Here is a 21,516-nt window from a genome sequence, read left to right as displayed (position 1 = left end):
TCAGTGAGAGCTCTGTTTTGATCCAACAGGGAAAAACTGGTCCTCACCCAGTTAGAGTTAAAATATTTCTGCCAGAGAAGCTTCATTATCTGCTTGCCTGTAGGTTTTGTGCTCTGCACAGTTGATCTGGGTCTTCCTAAGGAAGCTGTTTCTGCCAATGATTGGCAAGTGGTGCTACTCGCAGAAGTGGAGATGCAGTAGTAAAAGGGCAGCAGAATAAGGCAGTGATAGATCTGGCAATTCCACTTACGTGTATTATAGTTGGCATCTCTGTAGTTTTGCTGTAGGAATGGGACAACTCTGCTTGGCATGCAGGTAAATGCTTGGCAACCATAAATAGGAGGGAAGGGGGGGGCAAGTATTTGTGGAATACTGACACTTTAATCATCAAGGTTGTAGCTTATGTACATTATCTACAATAATGTAATGATGAGATGACAAGCACAAATGTCATACAGCACAATTGCAAACCACTGCTACATGGGTATCATAGGCAGCACTCCTGCTTGGACTTTCAAATGGAAATAAGCAGGCTCAGCAGGGTATGAAGCTGCTGGTAACTTCAGAAAAATAAATGTTTTTTTTTAAATCAAACTGTACCCATCTTTTTCAAAAGTGCTGATTTGAGCAAAGTATTGCAAACTGTCTGCAACCTGAAATTGCAGGAATTTATACATTCGGACTGATGTGAATCTATAATGGATTTTAGAGGAAGGATTGAGTTATAAAATGAAAGTCTCAGTTCAGCCAGCCTGTCAAAAATCAAGGCTAATAGAGTTTAGTACATGCAGTCCATTTAAATGCCTAATAATAATACCTAGTTCTAATATTTCACTTTCCATCCGTAGATCTGAAAGCACTTTACAAAGGAGATAAGCATCTTTAGCTCCATTTTACGATGGAGAAACCAAGACAGAGAGCAGTAAACTGACTTTCCCAACAGGTCTGGGGCAGAGCTGGGACCAGAGCTCAAGATCTCTGAGTCCCTGTCCAGTGCTCAATCTACTAGACCACACTGCGTCCAAGTTTTTAGCAGTTTTTAGGCTAGTAACTTACCCAGTATTTAAAGCGTGGTTCTACTCTGAAAAGTTACTTTGTAAAAGTGGCCTTATGGGGTCCAATGTTTATGGTCTCTCAATGATTTCCATATGAAATGTGCTCAGTTTATAAGTAAAAATATTTTTCTAAGGAACAGCCCTATACACTCAAGCTGGGGTCTCAGAATCAAGCTCTGTTCTCTCCTTCTCACACATCACCACCTGTAATAAAGGTTCTACAGGCTGAATTAAGCCTGTAGTGGCCCTTGTGCAATCCCATGTCTTCAAATTGTGCTCTTATTGACAGTTGGGCAGTGCTTCTCTTCAGTGGGTTTGCACAGGTGTAACTGGTAGGAATTTAATAAACTATATGGCTGATGATACATGAAATGGGGTAACATTGGTATCTTTTTAGCTGTGTTAGGCTCTGCCAGGGGTAGAATATACACAGGGAGCAAATCTGCTGGGTTAGGAATGTGCATTTTTAAACACAGTCACTTCTTTAAATCAGTAACGTTCAAACCAAATCATCCACAATATTATTGTGATTGTATTTATGATTACCCAACACTTCCATTACGCATTTTTGTGAACTGTTTAAGGTTGGGGTATAATTTGGCCCATTCTCTAAAGACTCTGACTTCATTGGGATTGTACAGGCGTAAATGAAGGCAGGAATTGGCCCTACATTGCTACTGATTCCAAATACCAGCACCATTTGTTGTTTGCTGCAGGTTACTCTTACCCATTACCGTCCACATGGCGTGAAATATATGGCACGGAATGTATGAATTCTTTACTGCTTGGTTATGACTTGCAACAAGAATAAATGCTAAAAGCTCAAGCTTGCTGCCTTAATGGGAGCAGAGCTCTCATCAGCATGAATGGCACTTTTGTGTGTGTACAGATGGTGTGGATGGCAAGACAGCACCAACAAGTGCTCTTCTGATTAAGATCTATTAAAGACATTGGCAGGCTCATCTTGTCGTTTTTTTCAGTCACATTATGGACATCAGATAATATGCATAACACCATTCACAAAGCAAAAACAGAGAAGCCACTTCAGCGCCCATACAACGGATAAAATGCATGATGTAAATACAGCACCTAAGTTGATGAGTAAATAAGACTAGAGAGCAATAGAAAGTATTCTAGGAATCAAAGGGTAATGAATGCATGGGGAGAGATTTTTCAAAGCTGCTTGGGGATTTGCACACCCAGTTCCCTGAGCGACATTTGAAAATGTCAGTCATGATGAGGAACTGCATTCAGGTCCCTGATTTCAGATCTAGAAAACCATTCACATACCAGCTCCTTCTTCTTCATGCACTCCATGAGGATTATGAAGAGGTGCTGTGCCTGGGTTCGAGTGTAGGTAAAAGTCTTCTGGATAGTAACTAGTAACTGGTCCCTCAGAGACTCATTGATAAGTCTGAAATTCAGAAAAGCAGAGAAAATGCAGAAGCGTGTCATTAAAACTTGCATTGAAAAGGATTGCAATGTCAAATGAATGGCAAAGGAGGTAAGAGTGAGAAAACAAAAGTGCGTTAAAAGTTTGATCTTTTTGCACAGAACTGAAAGACAAAGATTTATTAAAGAGTCATACAATGTTATGCTGAGAAAACATGCTGCCCTGAACACAGTGAAGTGGTCCCTCACTTCTGAGATTTGATTTCAATTCCCAGATATCGCCTGAACAGAAAGTCATTCAAGGCTACCAGCTGTGGGGGATTTCTTAATGAAAGCAAGTTGACAGCCTGGCTTTGATGCAGACTGGGATGTCAGGATGAGCTGAACACACAGTTCTACCAATGGGCTCGCAGAGCTCAATGAAGGGTTCAGCTGGTGGCGCTTTGGGGACTTTCTTTTTTGCCAATTTTTTGTTTTTAGTGAATATTTTTGTTGTATTTAATGAATCATACCATACCATATACAATTACACCAAAACAGCTACCATAATTCCCAATATTAATATTTTACAACCAGTATTTTGAAAGGTAAGTTTTTATAGGTTATTATATTGAATGCCATTTTTTTGCTCTGGTTAAGTCTGTCATCTATGAAACCAAAATGAGCATGGTAATGAGACAAGTAAGTAGTCGCAATAAGCGAAGGATAAGGGTAAAATTTTCAAAGCGCCTAAGGGTATGTCTATGCTACAATAAAAGACCCATAGCATGGCTCATGGGTGGCCCTGGTCAGCTGGTTTAGGGCTATAAAATTGCAGTGTAGATGTTTGGGCTTTGGCTGGTGCCCCAGCTGTGAGACCCCACAAGGGGGGGAGGGTCTTAGAGCTCCAGTCTGAGCCTGAACGTTTACACTGCTGTTCTTAACCCTGCAGCCTGAGCCAACACACGTGGGCTTGGAGATACAGTGCGATAGGTTTTTTATAGCTATATAGACATAACCTTAAGTGACTTCGGAGTCCCAGTGGGACACTTCTGAAATGTTTATCCTTAAACACCATTTGTCAATTCTCCTGCTGAAGGCTCCACCTTTCAGATGAAATTTAAAACTGAATTATTGACTACTTGTTTTCACTGGATATCCTCCTGGCATTTTTTGCCAGAGTAAAGGTGTTGATTCCACTGTTTACCAAGTTCTAATGTCTACCTCCATTCCATTCGCAAATTCAATTGCATTCCTTTTCTCTTCCTGTCTTAAACTGTGTTTTGTAGAGCACGGATCTTTCACTGTTAAAAGAGAAGCCACATTCTACACTGGAGGTGTTTACATTTCAGTAGCTGAGGGAGTAATTCATGTGTATCCTGTGTGTAAGGTTTACAAAGTACTTTGGAATCCTCTGAGATAGAGTGGCTTAAAGGTGCAGTGTAAAATTTACCCATTTAACTGGGATTTTAATGAATTACCATCAAGCCACAGTGAGGACTTGCTGTATGGCAGATAAAGGCACGGTAAATCATCTGTACGGAAGACTTAAAACACCACCCTATACTGGAAACCTACTGACCGCTCTAGTTATCTACATGCCTCCAGCTTTCATCCAGACCACACCACACGATCCATTGTCTACAGCCAAGCTCTACGATATAACCGCATTTGCTCCAACCCCTCAGATGGAGACAAACACCTACAAGATCTCTATCAAGTGTTCTTACAACTACAATACCCACCTGCTGAAGTGAAGAAACAGATTGACAGAGCCAGAAGAGTACCCAGAAGTTACCTACTACAGGACAGGACAGGCCCAACAAAGAAAGTAACAGAATGCCACTAGCCATCACCTTCAGCCCCCAACTCAAACCTCTCCAGTGCATCATCAAGGATCTACAACCTATCCTGAAGGACGACCCATCACTCTCACAGATCTTGGGAGACAGGCCAGTCCTTGCTTACAGACAGCCCCCCAACCTGAAGCAAATACTCACCAGCAACCACACACCACCCAACAAAAACACTAACCCAGGAACCTATCCTTGCAACAAAGGCCGTTGCCAACTGTGTCCACATATCTATTCAGGGGACACCATCACAGGGCCTAGTCACATCAGCCACACTATCGGAGGCTCGTTCACCTGCACATCTACCAATGTGATATATGCCATCATGTGCCAGCAATGCCCCTCTGCCATGTACATTGGCCAAACCGGACAGTCTCTACGTAAAAGAATAAATGGACACAATTCAGATGTCAAGAATTATAACATTTAAAAACCAGTTGGAGAACACTTCAATCTCTCTGGTCACTCGATTGTAGAAAGAATAGTAAATATGGCAGGCGACCAGCTTGGCTTAACAGTGAAATCCTTGCTGATCAACAAGTGGAAGATTGGACAAATGACCAGGGAAGAGTATAAAAATATTGCTCAGGCATGCAGGAGTGGAATCAGGAAGGCCAAATCACACTTGGAGTTGCAGCTAGCAAGAGACGTTAAGAGTAACAAGAAGGGTTTCTTCAGGTATGTTGGCAACAAGAAGAAAGTCAAGGAAAGTGTGGGACCCTTACTGAATGAGGGAGGCAACCTAGTGACAGAGGATGTGGAAAAAGCTAATGTACTCAATGCTTTTTTTGCCTCTGTCTTCACAAACATGGTCAGCTCCCAGACTACTGCACTGGGCAGCACAGCATGGGGAGGAGGTGACCAGCCCTCTGTGGAGAAAGAAGTGGTTCGGGACTATTTAGAAAAGCTGGACGAGCACAAGTCCATGGGGCCAGGTGCGCTGCATCTGAGAGTGCTAAAGGAGATGGCAGATGTGATTGCAGAGCCATTGGCCATTATCTTTGAAAACTCATGGCTATCTGGGGAAGTCCCAGGAGACTGGAAAAAGGCTAATGTAGTGCCCATCTTTAAAAACGGGAAGGAGGAGGATCTGGAGAACTACAGGCCAGTCAGCCTCACCTCAGTCCCTGGAAAAATCATGGAGCAGGTCCTCAAGGAATCAATTCTGAAGCACTTAGAGAAGAGGAAAGTGATCAGGAACAGTCAGCATGGATTCACCAAAGGCAAGTCATGCCTGACTAATCTAATTGCCTTCTATGACGAGATAACTGGCTCTGTGGATGAGGGGAAAGCGGTAGACGTGTTGTTCCTTGACTTTAGCAAAGCTTTTGATACGGTCTCCCACAGTATTCTTGCCAGCAAGTTAAAGAAGCGTGGGCTGGATGAATGGACTATAAGGTGGATAGAAAGTTGGCTAGATAGTCGGGCTCAACAGGTAGTGATCAATGGCTCCATGTCTAGTTGGCAGCTAGTGTTAAGTGGAGTGCCCCAAGGGTCGGTCCTCTGGCCGGTTTTGTTCAATATCTTCACAAATGATCTGGAGGATGGTGTGGATTGCACCCTCAGCAAGTTTGCAGATGACACTAAATTGGGAGGAGAGGTAGATATGCTGGAGGGTAGGGATAGGATACAGAGGCCCCTAGAGAAATTAGAGGATTGGGCCAAAAGAAATCTGATGAGGTTCAACAAGGACAAGTGCAGAGCCCTGCACTTAGGAAGGAAGAATCCCATGCACCGCTACAGACTAGGGACCGAATGGCTCGGCAGCAGTTCTGCAGAAAAGGACCTAGGGGTTACAGTGGATGAGAAGCTGGATAGGAGTCAACAGTGTGCCCTTGTTGCCAAGAAGGCCAGTGGCATTTTGGGATGTATATGTATATGCCAGCAGATCGAGGGACGTGATTATTCTCCTCTATTCAACATTGGTGAGGCCTCATCTGGAGTACTGTGTCCAGTTTTGGGCCCCACACTACAAAAAGGATGTGCAAAAATTGGAAAGAGTCCAGCGGAGGGCAACAAAAATGATTAGGGGACTTGAACACATGACTTATGAGGAGAGGCTGAGGGAACTGGGATTGTTTAGTCTGCAGAAGAGAAGAATGAGGGGGGATTTGATAGCTGCTTTCAACTACCTGAAAGGGTCGTTGAAAGCAGCAAAGAGGATGAATCTAGATTGTTCTCAGTGGTAGCTGATGACAGAACAAGGAGTAATGGTCTCAAGTTGCAGTGGGGGAGGTTTAGGTTGGATATTAGGAAAAACTTTTTCACTAGGAGGGTGGTGAAACACTGGAATGCATTACCTAGGGAGGTGGTGGAATATCCTTCCTTAGATATTTTTAAGGTCAGGCTTGATAAAGCCCTGGCCGGGATGATTTAGTTGGGGATTGGTCCTGCTTTGAGCAGGGGGTTGGACTAGATGACCTCCTGAGGTCCCTTCCAACCCTGATATTCTATGATTCTGCGATTACAGACTTAAAAGTCGCAATATGACAACAAAAGAACTTCAAAAGACAGACTCCAACGAGAGACTGCTGAATTGGAATTAATTTGCAAACTGGATACCATTAACTTAGACTTGACTAAAGCCTGGGAGTGGATGTGTCATTACACGAAGTAAAACTATTTCCCCATGTTTATTTGTTCCCCCTACTGTTCCTCACACTGTTCTTATCAACTGCTGGAAATGGTCTATCTTGATTATCACTACAAAAGGTTTTTTTCTCTCCTGCTGGTAACAGCTCACCTTAACTGATCACTCTCATTATAGTGTGCATGGTAACACCCATTGTTTCATGTTCTTCGTGTATATAAAATCGCCCTACTGTATTTTCCACTGCATGCATCCGATGAAGTGAGCTGTAGGTCACGAAAGCTTATGCTCAAATAAATTTGTTAGTCTCTAAGGTGCCACAAGTACTCCTTTTTTTTTGCGGATACAGACTAACATGGCTGCTACTCTGAAACCTGTTGATATAAAATGTGTTCATAAGACTGTTTTTCTAAATAACCAAAGCGGCCTAATGTGTTGCCCCTATTGTTCTCCAAAATTTAATCTCCATGAGGAGGACAACTACTATCTGAAGATCCATTTCTTCCAATATGAATATATTACCAATACATTCAAAGTTCATGCAATTATGTAAAATTTGTATTATCCAGAATTACTTGGTACCTTCTATTATGTTATCGGATAATCATGCTTATTTTATCTAGGCCATCAAAGCTGTGGTTTCAGATATGATGACTACCACAGAATATCTTGACATCTTCTGAATTTGTTAATTTCTCAGCTGGCACCTGAAAAATATAGTCTATTACAGCAGTCCTGACTTCAGCAAGTCTTCCACTTACCTCAGTGCTATAGGCTGCTTTTACAAATTGGAATAATATCATTCATTCATTACTAAAATGTCATAACTAACTAACAGTTTCAACTGATGATTAATTGTATCACAGTATATTGCCTATGGACTATATCTGGAAAACTTAGTCTTTACTTATACAAAAGTCCTACTGAAATCAGAAGTAAATAAGGACTGTGGGATTTGGCCCTACGAATCTTTATTGAGAGGATTCAGTAGTACCACATTAACAATCAGTGACCTCATCATTGTTGCACGTGCTTATGCTGATGGTGCGAAAGTAAATGCCATCGTATCAGTAATTATTAATAAATGTTAACAAATTTACATTTAGAGGTATTTGTTTATTCCAAAAGAAATCAGAACCATAACATCTGGGAACTTTCGTAGATTAAAAATAAACAAATACCAAATGTCTTAATTCCAGGTTTCAGAGTAGCAGCCGTGTTAGTCTGTATCTGCAAAAAGAACAGGAGTACTTGTGGCACCTTAGAGATTAACAAATTTATTTGAGCAAAAGCTTTTGTGAGCTACAGCTCACTTCATTGGATGCATGCAGTATCCGATGAAGTGAGCTGTAGCTCATGAAAGCTTATGCTCAAATACATTTTATATTGTGTTTAACTGTTTATATCCCACACTCTGCTTGCAGATTCTTTCCAGAAGTAGACAGTCACTGAATAAGGAAGGGAAGATTCAAAGAACACTCCGCATTGACTGAATCCAACCAAGAAGCCATATACAAGATTTGCTTTTGGCAAGTTGAAGCTTTTAGAAATTTAAAGGAACCATTTTTAACTTAGTGCAAATGTTAATACTTAAATAATGCCTTAACATCAAAATGAAATAATATTGCATGCAACATCAACCAAGGTTCTTGACAGCAGAGAGCCTGATAATTGAAACCATTAATTATTTGTTCTGGATGCAACATAGTTATTCTTAAATACTTTACAAATTAGTGGGTTCAGTAATTTAGAAAATGTATCTTTTGAAATCTGAAAGACTCTATACTAAAGGAGTTTGCTTATTTAAAATGTTAGTTTTCTTTTTAGCTTATTAGATGAGTCAGAATATTTTCAGTAAAAGTCAATGTTAATCAAATACAGAGTACTGAACCAGAAAATCTTCACAGCTCCCATATTATATTAGATAAAACCAAAGCTTTATGATTTTAAACCCGTGCAGCAATTGTAGTCAGGTAGCAGAGTATATAATAGTCAAAGCTGGCTTAAGGTAATTGGTTTGGGATATACAAACACTGAAACCCATTTCATGTGGCTTGTGAGTGTCATGCAAAGTTGTAGCATCACATTCTCCCCCCTGGAGTAAAGAGGTGCAGAAATGAATAGGAGCTGCTTATAATCACTGCAAAATGGAGTTTGAATCATCTCATCATTAGAGCTGGTTGGAAATTTTTCCATAAAGTGTTTTTTATGTGCAAAATGTTGATTTGTCAAAACCAAAACTTGCATCAGGAAGGTTTCTGAGGTCTCAGATGGAATTTCTCATCAAAGCCAGAGAGAAAGAAAGTGTCACCCCAGAACAGCCAATAGCCCAAAGCTTAGGGCACTCACCTAGGACATGGGTGACCCACGGTCAAATCTCTGGTCTGAATCAAGTACTTAGCAGGGATGTGGGAGACCCAGGATCAAGTGCCCAAACCACTGGAATATCAACTGTTCTCTACATATAGTGAACCTATATTGCACCCACTCTGTGGCCACTCATTCCTGATACCAGCCTGCCTAGTCCCTCTATGCAGATCCAAATCCCATGGAGCACCATCTGAAGGGTGCCGCACAAGAAGGGGGATGGAGATAATGCTGGGGAGGCAGGTGAACCTCCTTCCACATGGGAAAAGTGAAAGCTGCACGTTACATTGAGGGTTCCGTATACATGAGGATCTTGGAGGCACAATCTGGGCCATTGCATGGAAGCATCTGAGGTAAAGTGCCACCACATATGGAAATGTGAGGGAACTTTTCTGCGTTCCTGGTGGTCTGAGTTGCACCCAATGCATCACCGCTGTTAGCGCACAGCTGTCATTTCATTATGTACCCACTGAAACCAGCTAATCTCCAGTACACTGAAGCACATTTTTTTGTTCACAGCCGAACATAGTTCTTTTGTTGCAAGTTAGTATGTGGCTTAAATATACAGGGCCAAACCCTGAAGCCCCTATTCAGGCAAAACTATTTTCAAAAATCAAAGGGAATTTTGCCTTTATAAAAACTGAATAAAAGCAAGGGTCTTATGCTCTAAAATGGTGTGGAAAGGGGCTAATATTCTAATAATGTATTTCAGAACTCAGCTGGGTTAGTAAACATGTTATTCCATCCTATAATGAGAAAAATGTGTAGTAAAGTGTAGTGGATATTGCTAAAAACACCCCTTAAAGAGATTTAAAAAATCTGGCACCCCTACTGGGAAAGATGTGAAGTATGTGAAACAATTTAGAAGCTGTCATAAGATGCTGTGGCCTATGGACTTATATAGCATACCTTTCTAAAACTCTTTTAGTCTCTACTCCAACCATGGTCAATTTCCAAAAATAATTAAATACAAATCCTGAAGTTTTTACTCAGAATGTAGACCACTTTCTGTCAGGCAAACTCCTTGAAGTCAATAGGAATTTGCCTCAGTAAGCATTGAGTGAAAACAGGATAAGGCTCTCAGGGTAGGGTCCATAATTTTTCAAAGTAGCCTTCATTTGTCTTTCCTATATTAAAGTTATCCAGAACATATCATGCCATAATTTTTTTTTTTAAAAGCAAACTTCTGAATTAAACTAATGGGAGTTCTTTTTAAAAATCAGTGGCATGAGATGGCTGTCTAATTAGCGAGAGGCAAGTCTTCCTGCAGCATGACAGTTTGCAAACTGCTTGGTTGTATCATTTATCATGTGATCTGTCACTTAATTTTCCATGCTTATAAATGTACTATTTATATCAGAGAGGTTTGTAGGCCTAAGGTCAGTCTCAATATTTTTCTATTCAGTGCCTTGGTGATGCAGCAAACTGGAAATAATTATATCAGAAATAGAATCAAATAGCAGGGTTAGTAACTGTCTCTTTCTAATAAAGCATACATAGCAATGTCAGATAAGCTTTGTGTTAAATGTGAAATAATTTGGTTCAAGTCTAAACCTTATTTCCTTCTTATGACCCTAGAAGTGCTAGCAGCTGCCCAAATCAAGGATCTTTGATTGTACTGGACACAACTGAATTGCACAATCAGTTAATTTTTTTAAAAAAATATATACCTATGATGCACATGCTAAAAATAGCATGTACAAAACAGGTAATTATACTGGCATCTGCAACAAAATCACAGGAAATTATGCATGCAGAATTACGGGCTTAGTGCAAACAACTGCATGTTTCACATATACAAATTAGCATCCTCTTCTAAAAATACAGCCCTCCATGTGGAAGCTTAAGAGGCATTAATTTAATTTAAGCCTCTCTGTGCTGTCATGGGTTAATATTCTCTGACTCTGTTCCCAATTGTTCATACTTTGTTGTCCTAGGGGAGTTTTGGATCTCTAATAGATTATCACCTATGGACCAAATATCTAAAAACTTGCCAAAAGGAGGACCTGCTGCCACCACTATCCCTGCAAAATATGGTTAAGGAACCATGGTTGGTCTTGTATGGTTGATATTTAGGCCTTGATTATCTACTCTGTCTGAGTTTCTCTGATTCAGGGCTGCCTGATCCTGGCACAAGTTAGGGCTGGGATCTTACGTGCCTGGAGGACAGCTCTGTCATGGCCCTCCCCCTGCCCTTCCCTGACAAGCCTGTCTTTCTTATACGCTAGGCTAGAGGAGTGGTGTAATGCCACTTTGCACTGCTTATTGGGGAATCCAGCTCATAACTTGCAGGACAAACCTGAGTCTTTACCCTAAATCATCTGGATTCTTATCTTCGATGGATATTCCTACTGCCTCCTCACAACCTGTTTGAACCCTGAAGAATCTGTCATGTTGTTGCATGATGCCTCAGGGACAAGGCATAGAACAGCTTTGCTGACCTTTTACTCTTTTCTGTGTCTAATTTTCTTTAGGATTCCTACCCTCTCTCTTTTGGTTTGATCATTTACTCTACCTGAGAGTGATGTTTTGGGGGGTTTTATGTGTTAAACAGATGAATTCCCAGATTCTATTAATGTATAATCAATCAACTGGGAGCAAAGCATTATTAGTAGATACCTCATTATCTATTCTGTCCTTGCTAAGGAAAAGTCTGTCTTTTGTTTTGTTTTTCTTGATCATTGAGGATTCTGTTATTTCATTTATTTCTGGTTAATTTTAATTCTATGTGCACAAATAATTCAATAATCAATATATGAAAAAAAAACCATGTTAGGATATAGATATTCAGGCCTGTCTGCAAAGACCTGTACTTTAAGAATTTAGGGGTATTCTTATCACTTGGCTAGTTCTAGAGGTATAAAAGAAAGAATCAAAATCACTGTCTGCTGGTGTAAGGTCCTTCTCTTACTGTGACAGTTTGAGGCCCTGTTCTTAGGCTAAGGCCTTTGGCTAAGCAGCAGAGGCAGCCATAAGCTAGGAAGCGACCGGTCACATCCTCACATTCCAAACTAGTCACATTGAAATAAGGTGCTATTGGGCTGTTAGGCACTATCAGGACAGGATTGTATTCCTATCACCTCCAGAGAAAGGGAAGTGCCTAGAAAATGTAAAAGGAAACTTAGTTTGATAGCATCCTGTCTGGCAAGAACTCACTTATCAATACTGGGATGTGAAATCCTCACTTCTGTATTGTTTTGTCATTATAGTTCCCACTTTGCTATTGTTTATTGGCATGGTCTCTGTCTGGTTCTGTGATTGTTTCTGTCTGCTGTACAATTAATTTTGCTGGGTGTAAACTAATTAAGGTGGTGGGATATAATTGGTTAGCTAATCATGTTACAATATGTTAGGATTGATTAGTTAAATTTCAGTAGAATGATTGGTTAAGGTATAGCTAAGAATATTACTATATAAATTAGGGGCAAACAGGAAGTAAGTTGGGATTCGAAAATAAGGAAAAAGGAACTTGTATTTAAGCTTGCTGGAAGTTCACCCCAATAAACATCGAATTGTTTGCACCTTTGGACATTGGGTATTGTTGCTCTCTGTTCATGCAAGAAGGACCAGGGAAGTGGGAGAGTGAAGGAATAAGCTCTCTAACACCCCATTTGAAATAATCTTATTACTGTTAGGCAATCAAATAAAAAAAGCAACATTTAAACAAATATAAAGGTTTGACTAAGCAACAAAAGCATAGAAACTGAGTTAAGACTGTCCTCCGATTATGTTAGGCTTACCTAGACATTACCACAGTAGGTGAACTTCCCATTCATATATACTTTAGTTCTTTAAAGTGCAATGTGTTGCATCACAAGTGAAAGATAAAAGTGACTGCCTTAACTCAAACCATTAATATTATTTTAATGTATTTTTTGTATTTACTTTTCTTGCCTTCCCACCGCCAATACTGCACTAAAACAAGCAAGCCACCAAAAAATTCAGCTGTGCCATTTCAGAAAAACTGGGGAAAGAGGAAGGTAATAGCAAGACCTGGTTTCCTGTGGTATTGTTGGGTTTCTGAACAGTTTCATTTTAAGCACTCTTTTCAACTGCAAAAGTAAATATTGCTTAGATACCATGGAGCTATGGAAAAACCTCAGACTGACAGATAGAAAGGTAGATATCACCCCTCATGAAATAAATAGATTAAAGAAGCCTGGGATCTGGCATCTCTGACTGGAAAACAGTTCTAGGGACAAATGCTGAAAGTGGAATGATTATCATGTAGCTGTAAACAAGCTGAAGTTGGTTTTCAAAGTTACTGCAATACTGTCAGATCTGGAAAATTCAATTTGTTGTATCATTTGATATTTAAGGTCTTCTAGTTCCACCTTAAATTAGCAGAATGCTTTTGAAAGATTGCTTTCTGGGAAGCAAGGACAAGTCCAAACCTGAGGCAGGAGGCAATGCCTGTTTATCCATCCCCCTGTCCATTCCTTGCTGCAAATGACTCCACTGCTCACAAAGAGAGACTGAAAAACGTAAGTGTCGTTTTTTAAAAGTTCAAGGTCTTAGAGGCGATATGATAAGTATAAATGACGGATATAAAGGACAGTGAAAAGGATTATTCTCACTGGACACTAGTGTTATAACAACAGCTAGTAGGATCACATTAAAAAAAAAGATACATTTAATTTCAGTATTAGGAAAACTATTTTGATGGTCAGGTCAACCAGATAAGGGACCTGTTTGTCTTGTGATGTTCAGTAATTATGGCATGATCACTAAGTATCTTTAAGGGAATGTTAGATTACAGAGAAAAAGTAGTATAGGTTCCTTCTTGTTTGGTGGGTTAAGCTAGATGATCCAAATAGGTATGTGCCATCCCTATATTTAATTCTATAATGCATTGGAATCTTAAGGTTAATAGGGCTAAAATTCATCAATGTTCCTATTTTAACATTTTTATAGTACCTTAACAAGTCCATGTTAGTATTTTAAACACTTAACAAAACAGAAATGATGGTTCTTCATGGCAAGAATTTACAAATGGGAACCCTGTCAAGATGCATTAGATTAATTTAGATTGAAAGCCCAGTCTCCTTTCAATGTTAGCTTTGTTCAAGTTGCACAATTTCCTTCTGTGTGGCATGGTGGTTATAAGGCACACAGAAGTTGCCATTCTATAGTTCTTTACAACCGAGATCTAGTCATTTGATGAAGAGAGCAATCATGCAATAACACTCCTTCTCTTTCCAAACTCTAAGAACAAATGTGTTCAAAATGACAGATTTTAATAGATGTAATATATAATGTAAACTCTAAGAAACACCACACACATTAAACATTACCTTCCAATGAATCTAGGATAATACTGAAATCCTCCATCACAGCAATTATACATATCTATCTCCTTCATTGGAAGGAAATGTCTAATATGTGTGATATTTCTTAAAGAGTTTACATTATATGACTGACAAAGTTCACTTCTGTACATTTTAAAAAAATATAGGAACCAAGTGCTGAGAAATCATGCTAATGGGAGAAGAATAAGAGCCAAGGTAAAATAAACCCAACATTTTGTGGCGCTTCTTTTTTGTAAGTTAGCCTAATTTTCTCTCCAACACCGTTACATTTTCTTTCCCCTGTGAATGCCAACAGATAACCAAATATAAAAGTAACAAGGTATCATTTGCTGAGCATTATATGACTTTTTTCCAAGATATCAGTTAGTACTTTCAAATACATACCGATTATTATGAAAATGGTTAATTTTCTAACATATCACAGGGCCATGGCAATTGAGAGATGTGCAAATAATTCATTTTTTGATTACTGGTAATATAAAAAAATTGAAATAAAAAAATCATTTGAGGTCAACCAAAATGTTTTGTTCTAACTGAAATAAAATATTTCATGATGTTTGAGTATTTTATGTTAATTTTTTACACAAAATAAAAGTGAAGTAAATTTGGCAATAAATCATTTTGAATAAAAAAATCAAAGATTTTTGATTTTTTTAATTGAAACTATCCATGAATATTTCCGTCACCCCAAATTTGCATTGTTTGGTGAAAACCAGTTTTAGATGAAAAATTTCACCCAGCTACTACTACAGCAGAGAGTAAGATGTAAAATGCTATTGACCTGGAAAGCACTGGTAATATTATACAGTAGTAAGATTTAAAAAATAAGAAAAATAATTCTCTACAGCAGCTTAAATTAATGTATTTTTATCCAGAGCTTACTGGTTATTGCTTCATGTCTTTGGAAATTATATACAGGTCTGGAAGAATTCTAATTTTACTTATTTATATTTTTGATGAATAATATCAATGTTTACTTTTAAACTCTTAAATTTTTTTATTGCTTTAAATTTTCAGAGTTGTGAAAAATTACAGGTGTTCAGCATTTTTAAATTTAAACTATCACTGTTTTGGGATATAATGGGGGTGCATGTCAGACAATAATTAATTAGTGACAGTAGATGTTGAAATTCAAAAAAATTAAAACTATATAACCATTAAAACACAAACTGTCGACATCACTTGTCAAAATATAGAAAGTAAATATCCTAAAATCAAACTAAGTTCTCAAGCAGCATTCTTCTGACTTTGCATGTCAATTTTAATCAATAGAAATATTGTCTCATTGGTTTTTACGTGTATGGTGAAATGGAAGTTTACCAACATTTACAGATTTAAAAAAAAAATCAAATCCTTCCAAGCCTAATTTATTTGACTTAACTAGAAGGGACTAGTTCACATAATAACTATATAACAAAGTACTTTATTACAATATCAATTTTAAAACAAGATGCAAGTTGCCTCAATGTTCCTAAACAGACCTTTCTTGGAGCAAGGTTAATACTGATACTTTCATAAATATATCAATAGAAGATATTTCATCTTCACCAGGTCATCAAATAATTGTCATCAGGTTTTGGAACTTTCACTTAGAGTGAAATCATGCCCTACTGAAGTGAATGGGAGTTTCTCCATTATCTTCAGTGGGGCTAGGATTTCACTGTAGGAAATTAATGTGTTCAGTACATGATATCGTGTCCTAGAACATCACATTACACAAAGTTCTACCTGGTACCACTTATTTTTTCCTATTTTGTGGATGTGGGGTGGACTCTGCCTTAGGGACAATATTGATCTAATAGCAGTATAAAGAAGGTGAAGGTGAGTCACAATTGTAGTTATGATTCTCTATTGCTATTACCAGGAAAACCTCATATATAGCATTTACTGATATTCCATATACAGATTATAAGTATCATACCCAGAATGCTGCTAAATGCATCATCTCATGGAAATGAAACCTGATCTTACTCCTGTGTTCAAGACTTCTGTGAGGTTCAATGCACTCCCTGCTAAACAACTGAACTCTTCAACTAATTTTTAAAAATAGTAATAATTGAGCTAGTAGTAAAAATGAGAGACTGGAAGAAATGATTTCATTAAAAGTCTCTGTCAAGTTTGACAATAGACAATATTTTGGTATCAATAAAGGATCAGATTCACTCCTATGCAGAGGGCCAACACAAGATATATGCAAAATGTAAGTCCTAGTTGGAGTGCTTAAGTGGGACTTGTATAGTACATTGGTCTTGTGCTGATCCTCCACATGAGGGGAAATTTCATCCCAAAAGTGTAAGACATAATGTGAATTACATATATCTTATTCATCATGGCAATGATCTGCATAAGAAAAATATTTTTTATTCACAAAGTATTGCATATGGCTAAACAAAGTGTTCTGATTGATTCTAGCTAAACAAAGTGTTTCATTCAAACCATATTCCAGCATAGATCAAGGGTCCGGTTTTCCATTCCATTTTATTCTCCACCCCATTTGACTTCAGGATAAGGCAACAAGACCCAGATTCTCAAAGATATTTAGGTGCCTAACTCCCATGGTGCACATCCATATATAGTTCCAGCATGAAGTAAACCTTCACCCAAGTTTAGGATGAAACATACATTAATCTTTTGTCTGCATGATTCCTAAAGGACATTAAGCCTAATACCATTCCCACCTAAATTTATCAGATATAGGGTTGCCAGTTCTGGTTGGATATATTCCTGGAGGTTTCATCACATGACAATCTTTAATTAGCTTAATCTTTAATTCCTGGATACTCCAGGACACTCCTGGAGGATTGGCAACCCTAGTAGACATGAAATAGGCATCAGTAGCAAGCAGGAGCCTGGGCTTTATGTATATATTCCCCCAGGAAAGATGATCATAAGATGTATTGGATCCATCTAGACAAGGCACCTGAAACAATTAAAATGCTTAACTTTAATTGCCTTTAGCAATCTGCATTTTAATTATTCCTATAATACCCTGGAAAATAATTCTCAAAGAACAGCTCCTTTCTTTGCTCTGGCTGACCCAATGGAGACAAATGAGAGGCTTTGGCTTACTTCTGCCTCACATGACAATCTCTTTTGAACCATGCCCAAATGTCAGACAGGATAATATACTCTACAGTAAATCATGTCACAGTCTTTCAACTGTGCACCATGCCAGGCTGCAATAAACACTCTAATTTAAGGTTTCACATGCCAGTAATACATTTTAACGTTTTTAAAGATCTCTTTCTATAAGTCTATAATATATAACTAAACTCTTGTTGTATGTAAAGTAAATAAGGTTTTTAAAATGTTTAAGAAGCTTCATTTAAAAATTAAATTAAAATGCAGAGCCCCCACACTGGACCAGTGGCCAGGAACCAGGCAATGTGAGTGCCACTGAAAATCGGCTTGCATGCCGCCTTCAGCAAGCGTGCCATAGGTTGCCTGCCCCTGGAGTAGATGGTCTGATTGGTCTTTTCCATCTGTAATTTCTAGAACTTTGCTAACACATGTTTCTGTGATCAATAGCTTTTAAATGTGGCACAGGGAATTTCACCAGCCTTTAAAAAAGGGCATCATAATCATTAATAATAATGACTTAGGTGGGATTTTCAAAAGTCCTCTGCACTGGACTGAATTTGCTTCCATTGGGCTCCAGTGGAAGTTTTAACATGGCTTTGAGGGAACAGAGATAGGCCAACTCTGAATGCTTTTGAAAATACCTGCCTGATCTACTTTCTGTAGCACCTGTATTCTTAGGGTGCGCCTCATTATGAAACACAACCAAAAGAAAAATTAAACAAATAATTCTAGCCAATTTAAAATCTTGCATATCCATATTATTTTGAACATACAGTAGAATTATCACAATTTGAAGATTAACCCCCCCCCCAAAAAAAAATAAAACAATAACAAAACAGAACTGATCACTGAATATTGTTGCTTTAAACTGGTGCAGAAGGGACACTTTTTGGTACTAGGACATGACCACATCAAATTAAGTCTGAATTTAAATGACCATGATAGAAATTGTTCAACATTTGTAATGAAAATAGACTAATAAAAATGTTACTCATTCTTTGATCCTTCATTCCCCATTAGAACATTTTTAAACGTAAAAAAAAAGTTCCTGATAATTATATTTACTATTAAAGCACATTTTACATGTGTTTAAAGTCTACAGTGTGTATTATTTATACATATTCTCTCATTTTATAAATCTGTTACTGATGTGCATTTTTCACACATACATATACACACACACCAGCCCAAGAAGAACCCCGGATCTGAACCACCTTAAAACAGTATAAAGGAACTGTAGAGGAAAACCATGAATTAGCCCTTTAAGTTTTACAATGAGAGGGTGTTTTTATTGCTAGGCATTAAGTCCTCAGACTTAATTTTGCCAATATGATTTCATACAGATTAGTCACCATTAGAGGAAAAGAACACATTAAAAATGTATGCACTTAATCATTAGACACACTTGGGATTAATAAAAGCACACGTAGATCCCAATTCAGCCAAAAATATGTTTACAATATCTACACCATGATCTAAATACTGTTCTTGCCTCGCCTCAAGTTAGCGCAAGAAAAGGTGGAAGACACGCTAAAACCACTGCAAAAGCAGCAGTGCATGAATACAGGTGGACAGATGGAATTCCTTTACAGAGTACAGAAAGAAGCAGATACACTTGGCCAATGTGAACAATTATGATTATTTAAAGGGCAGGGCTGTGCCAAAAGCTAGAGTAAGTAGACAGTATACCACCATTTATAGTATGCATAAGACAGCTCTGATTGCAGTGAGCATATATTTCATGGTGCCCACTGAGCCAGTCCCTTGTTTGATATCCTGACCTGCAATGGTAAGATGTTGCTGATGCCAGACTTTCATTATAGTATGTATGCCTATATGCAGCTGCTCATGTTATATAACTAGGATTTATCCCAGTGGTAGACCTGCCAATACAATTAATTCTTCAGGGTTTCTACCATCTTGCATCAGTTTTCCCCATCTAGGAGCCAGACAGCTTTTGCACTGAATATCTCGATATCTTTAAGCAGTACTCTAATCAGTGCTAGAAAGTGTGACTTGAGGAAGTATTTGGTACTGTTATGTTGCTAATAGTTTCCCAGCCTCCATATTAGCACCAAAAAAAATTGCCATGCACATTAAGAATTATTTTGTTTCATGAATGTTTCCTAGCAAATGACTCACCCTCCTTCTTCTGAATATTTGTGACCAAATGCAAGGATGTCAGACGCCCGGCCGCTGCCATCACATACCACAACAGGAACAGGCGGAGTGTCTCGTAGGTACTCCAAGACAATAGAGATAACATTGGGCCCTCCTTCCACAATAAGTGCCACCACTGGAACCCCTTGCCCAATTCCTGGAGTAAAAGAAAGAAAAGGGGAAAAAAAGAAAAGAAAAAACCCCCAAAACCAAAAACAAACAAAACCGCAAAGCCAGCAAACCAAATAAAAACAACAACAAAAGAAAGAAAAAAACAAGCTGAAATTACTGCATACTAACTATATATTGGTCTCTTACAAGAAATGGTGTTAAGAGATTCATAGGTTCATAGATTTTAAGGCCAGGAGGGACCACTTTGATCATCTACTCTGACGGGCTGTATAATATGTGCCATAGGATTTCCCTGAGTTAATTCCAGTTTGAACTAGAACAGATGTTTTCGAAAATCATCTAATCTTTGATTAAATATTCCCACTGATGGAGAATCTACCACAAGTTGTTCCAATGGTTAATGACTCTCACTGTTTAAAAAAAAAAAAAAAAAAAAAAAAGAAGGTACCTTATTTCTAGTCAGAATTTTTCTAGCTTCAACTTCCAGCTTAAAGGATCTTCTGATACCTTTGTCTGCTAGACTGATGAACCCTCTTTTATCAAATTCCTGTTTCCCATGTAGGTACTTACAGACTATGATCAAGTCACCCCACAACCTTCTCTTTGCTAAACTAAACAGATTGAGCAACTTGAGTCTCTCACTGCCAAGCATGCTTTCCGATCCTTTAATCATTCTCCTGTCTCTTCTTTGAGCCCCCTGCCATTTTTCAATGTCCTTCTTGAAGTGTGGACACCATACCTGGAAACAATACTCCAGTAGCAGTCAACCAAATACAGAAGTAATATGACTTCATTCTCAACATTTGTAATGCAATTAGATAGGATTCCTCTGCAAAAGAGGCAACATTTATAATCAGTCAGGAGACTGATGTGGTTTGACCAGACTCACCTGAGTGAAAAAATAGTTGTGTGTGTTATATCATTAACAAAAGTTTCTTTATTTGTACAACTTGTACTGCTTGTGCCTTCTTAACCAGTGGAGGCTGGTGATATCTGAAATGGGGTATGTAATAGAGGGTTGAAAATTTCCTGTCAAAACTGCTTTTTGATGAAAAACCAGGGAGATTTTTTTTTTTTTAAAAGTGTTCTCTTTCTGTGGAAAATCTGGATTTTTAATCAAAAAACCAAATGCCCACAAACTGAAATATTTCGATCGGGAAATACTTCCACAGAGCACCAGGAGAGTTGTAGTTCAGTTGACTCATGACCCCTTTTTCTTCGACTGGCCAGGCTCCCTTGCCAGATTACCTTTCCTATGATGCACCAAGGCCAGGGACTCCCATGATGGCCAGGGAACCCCATGATGTATCACCTCCCACCTCCTAGAGTAGAGACCATGGTGAATCATGGGAGAAGTAGTCTGACCACGGAGCCCAGCCACTTTACATGCATAAATGCAGACTAAAACTTTATCTGACTTTACCTTTATCTATTTCAGCAAACACAAATGCTGTCCTACCATCTCTGAGGACATCTTCAGTGTACTTAACTAAAGCCATAATCCACTGTCAATCCATGCGCCTTATTATTACTAACATTTATGATTTAAAGGAGATGTCATGCTTATTGTGCTTTATAACTATTTAAGTAGATATAAT

General features: G+C 38.5%; 1 protein-coding gene across 6 annotated transcripts in view; it reads right to left on the bottom strand.

Annotated features, from left to right (window-relative positions):
- The window catches only part of TRPM3 (transient receptor potential cation channel subfamily M member 3), a 612,909-nt gene that overhangs the window by 111,299 nt on the left and 480,094 nt on the right, over positions 1 to 21,516 (bottom strand). For all 6 annotated transcript variants that reach the window (XM_077816402.1, XM_077816403.1, XM_077816404.1 and 3 more), the window contains exons 7-8: positions 19,769 to 19,943; positions 2,346 to 2,469 (exon numbers count right to left, since the gene is read on the bottom strand). In XM_077816402.1, coding sequence (XP_077672528.1) covers positions 2,346 to 2,469; positions 19,769 to 19,943 — 299 coding nt within the window. The remainder of the gene's footprint in view (positions 1 to 2,345; positions 2,470 to 19,768; positions 19,944 to 21,516) is intronic.

This window comes from Eretmochelys imbricata, chromosome 5 (assembly GCF_965152235.1).
Source record: "Eretmochelys imbricata isolate rEreImb1 chromosome 5, rEreImb1.hap1, whole genome shotgun sequence".
NCBI classification, from domain to species: Eukaryota; Metazoa; Chordata; order Testudines; family Cheloniidae; genus Eretmochelys; species Eretmochelys imbricata.
Note: the sequence above shows the minus strand (reverse complement) of the source record. Positions and strands in the feature narration are given on the sequence as shown.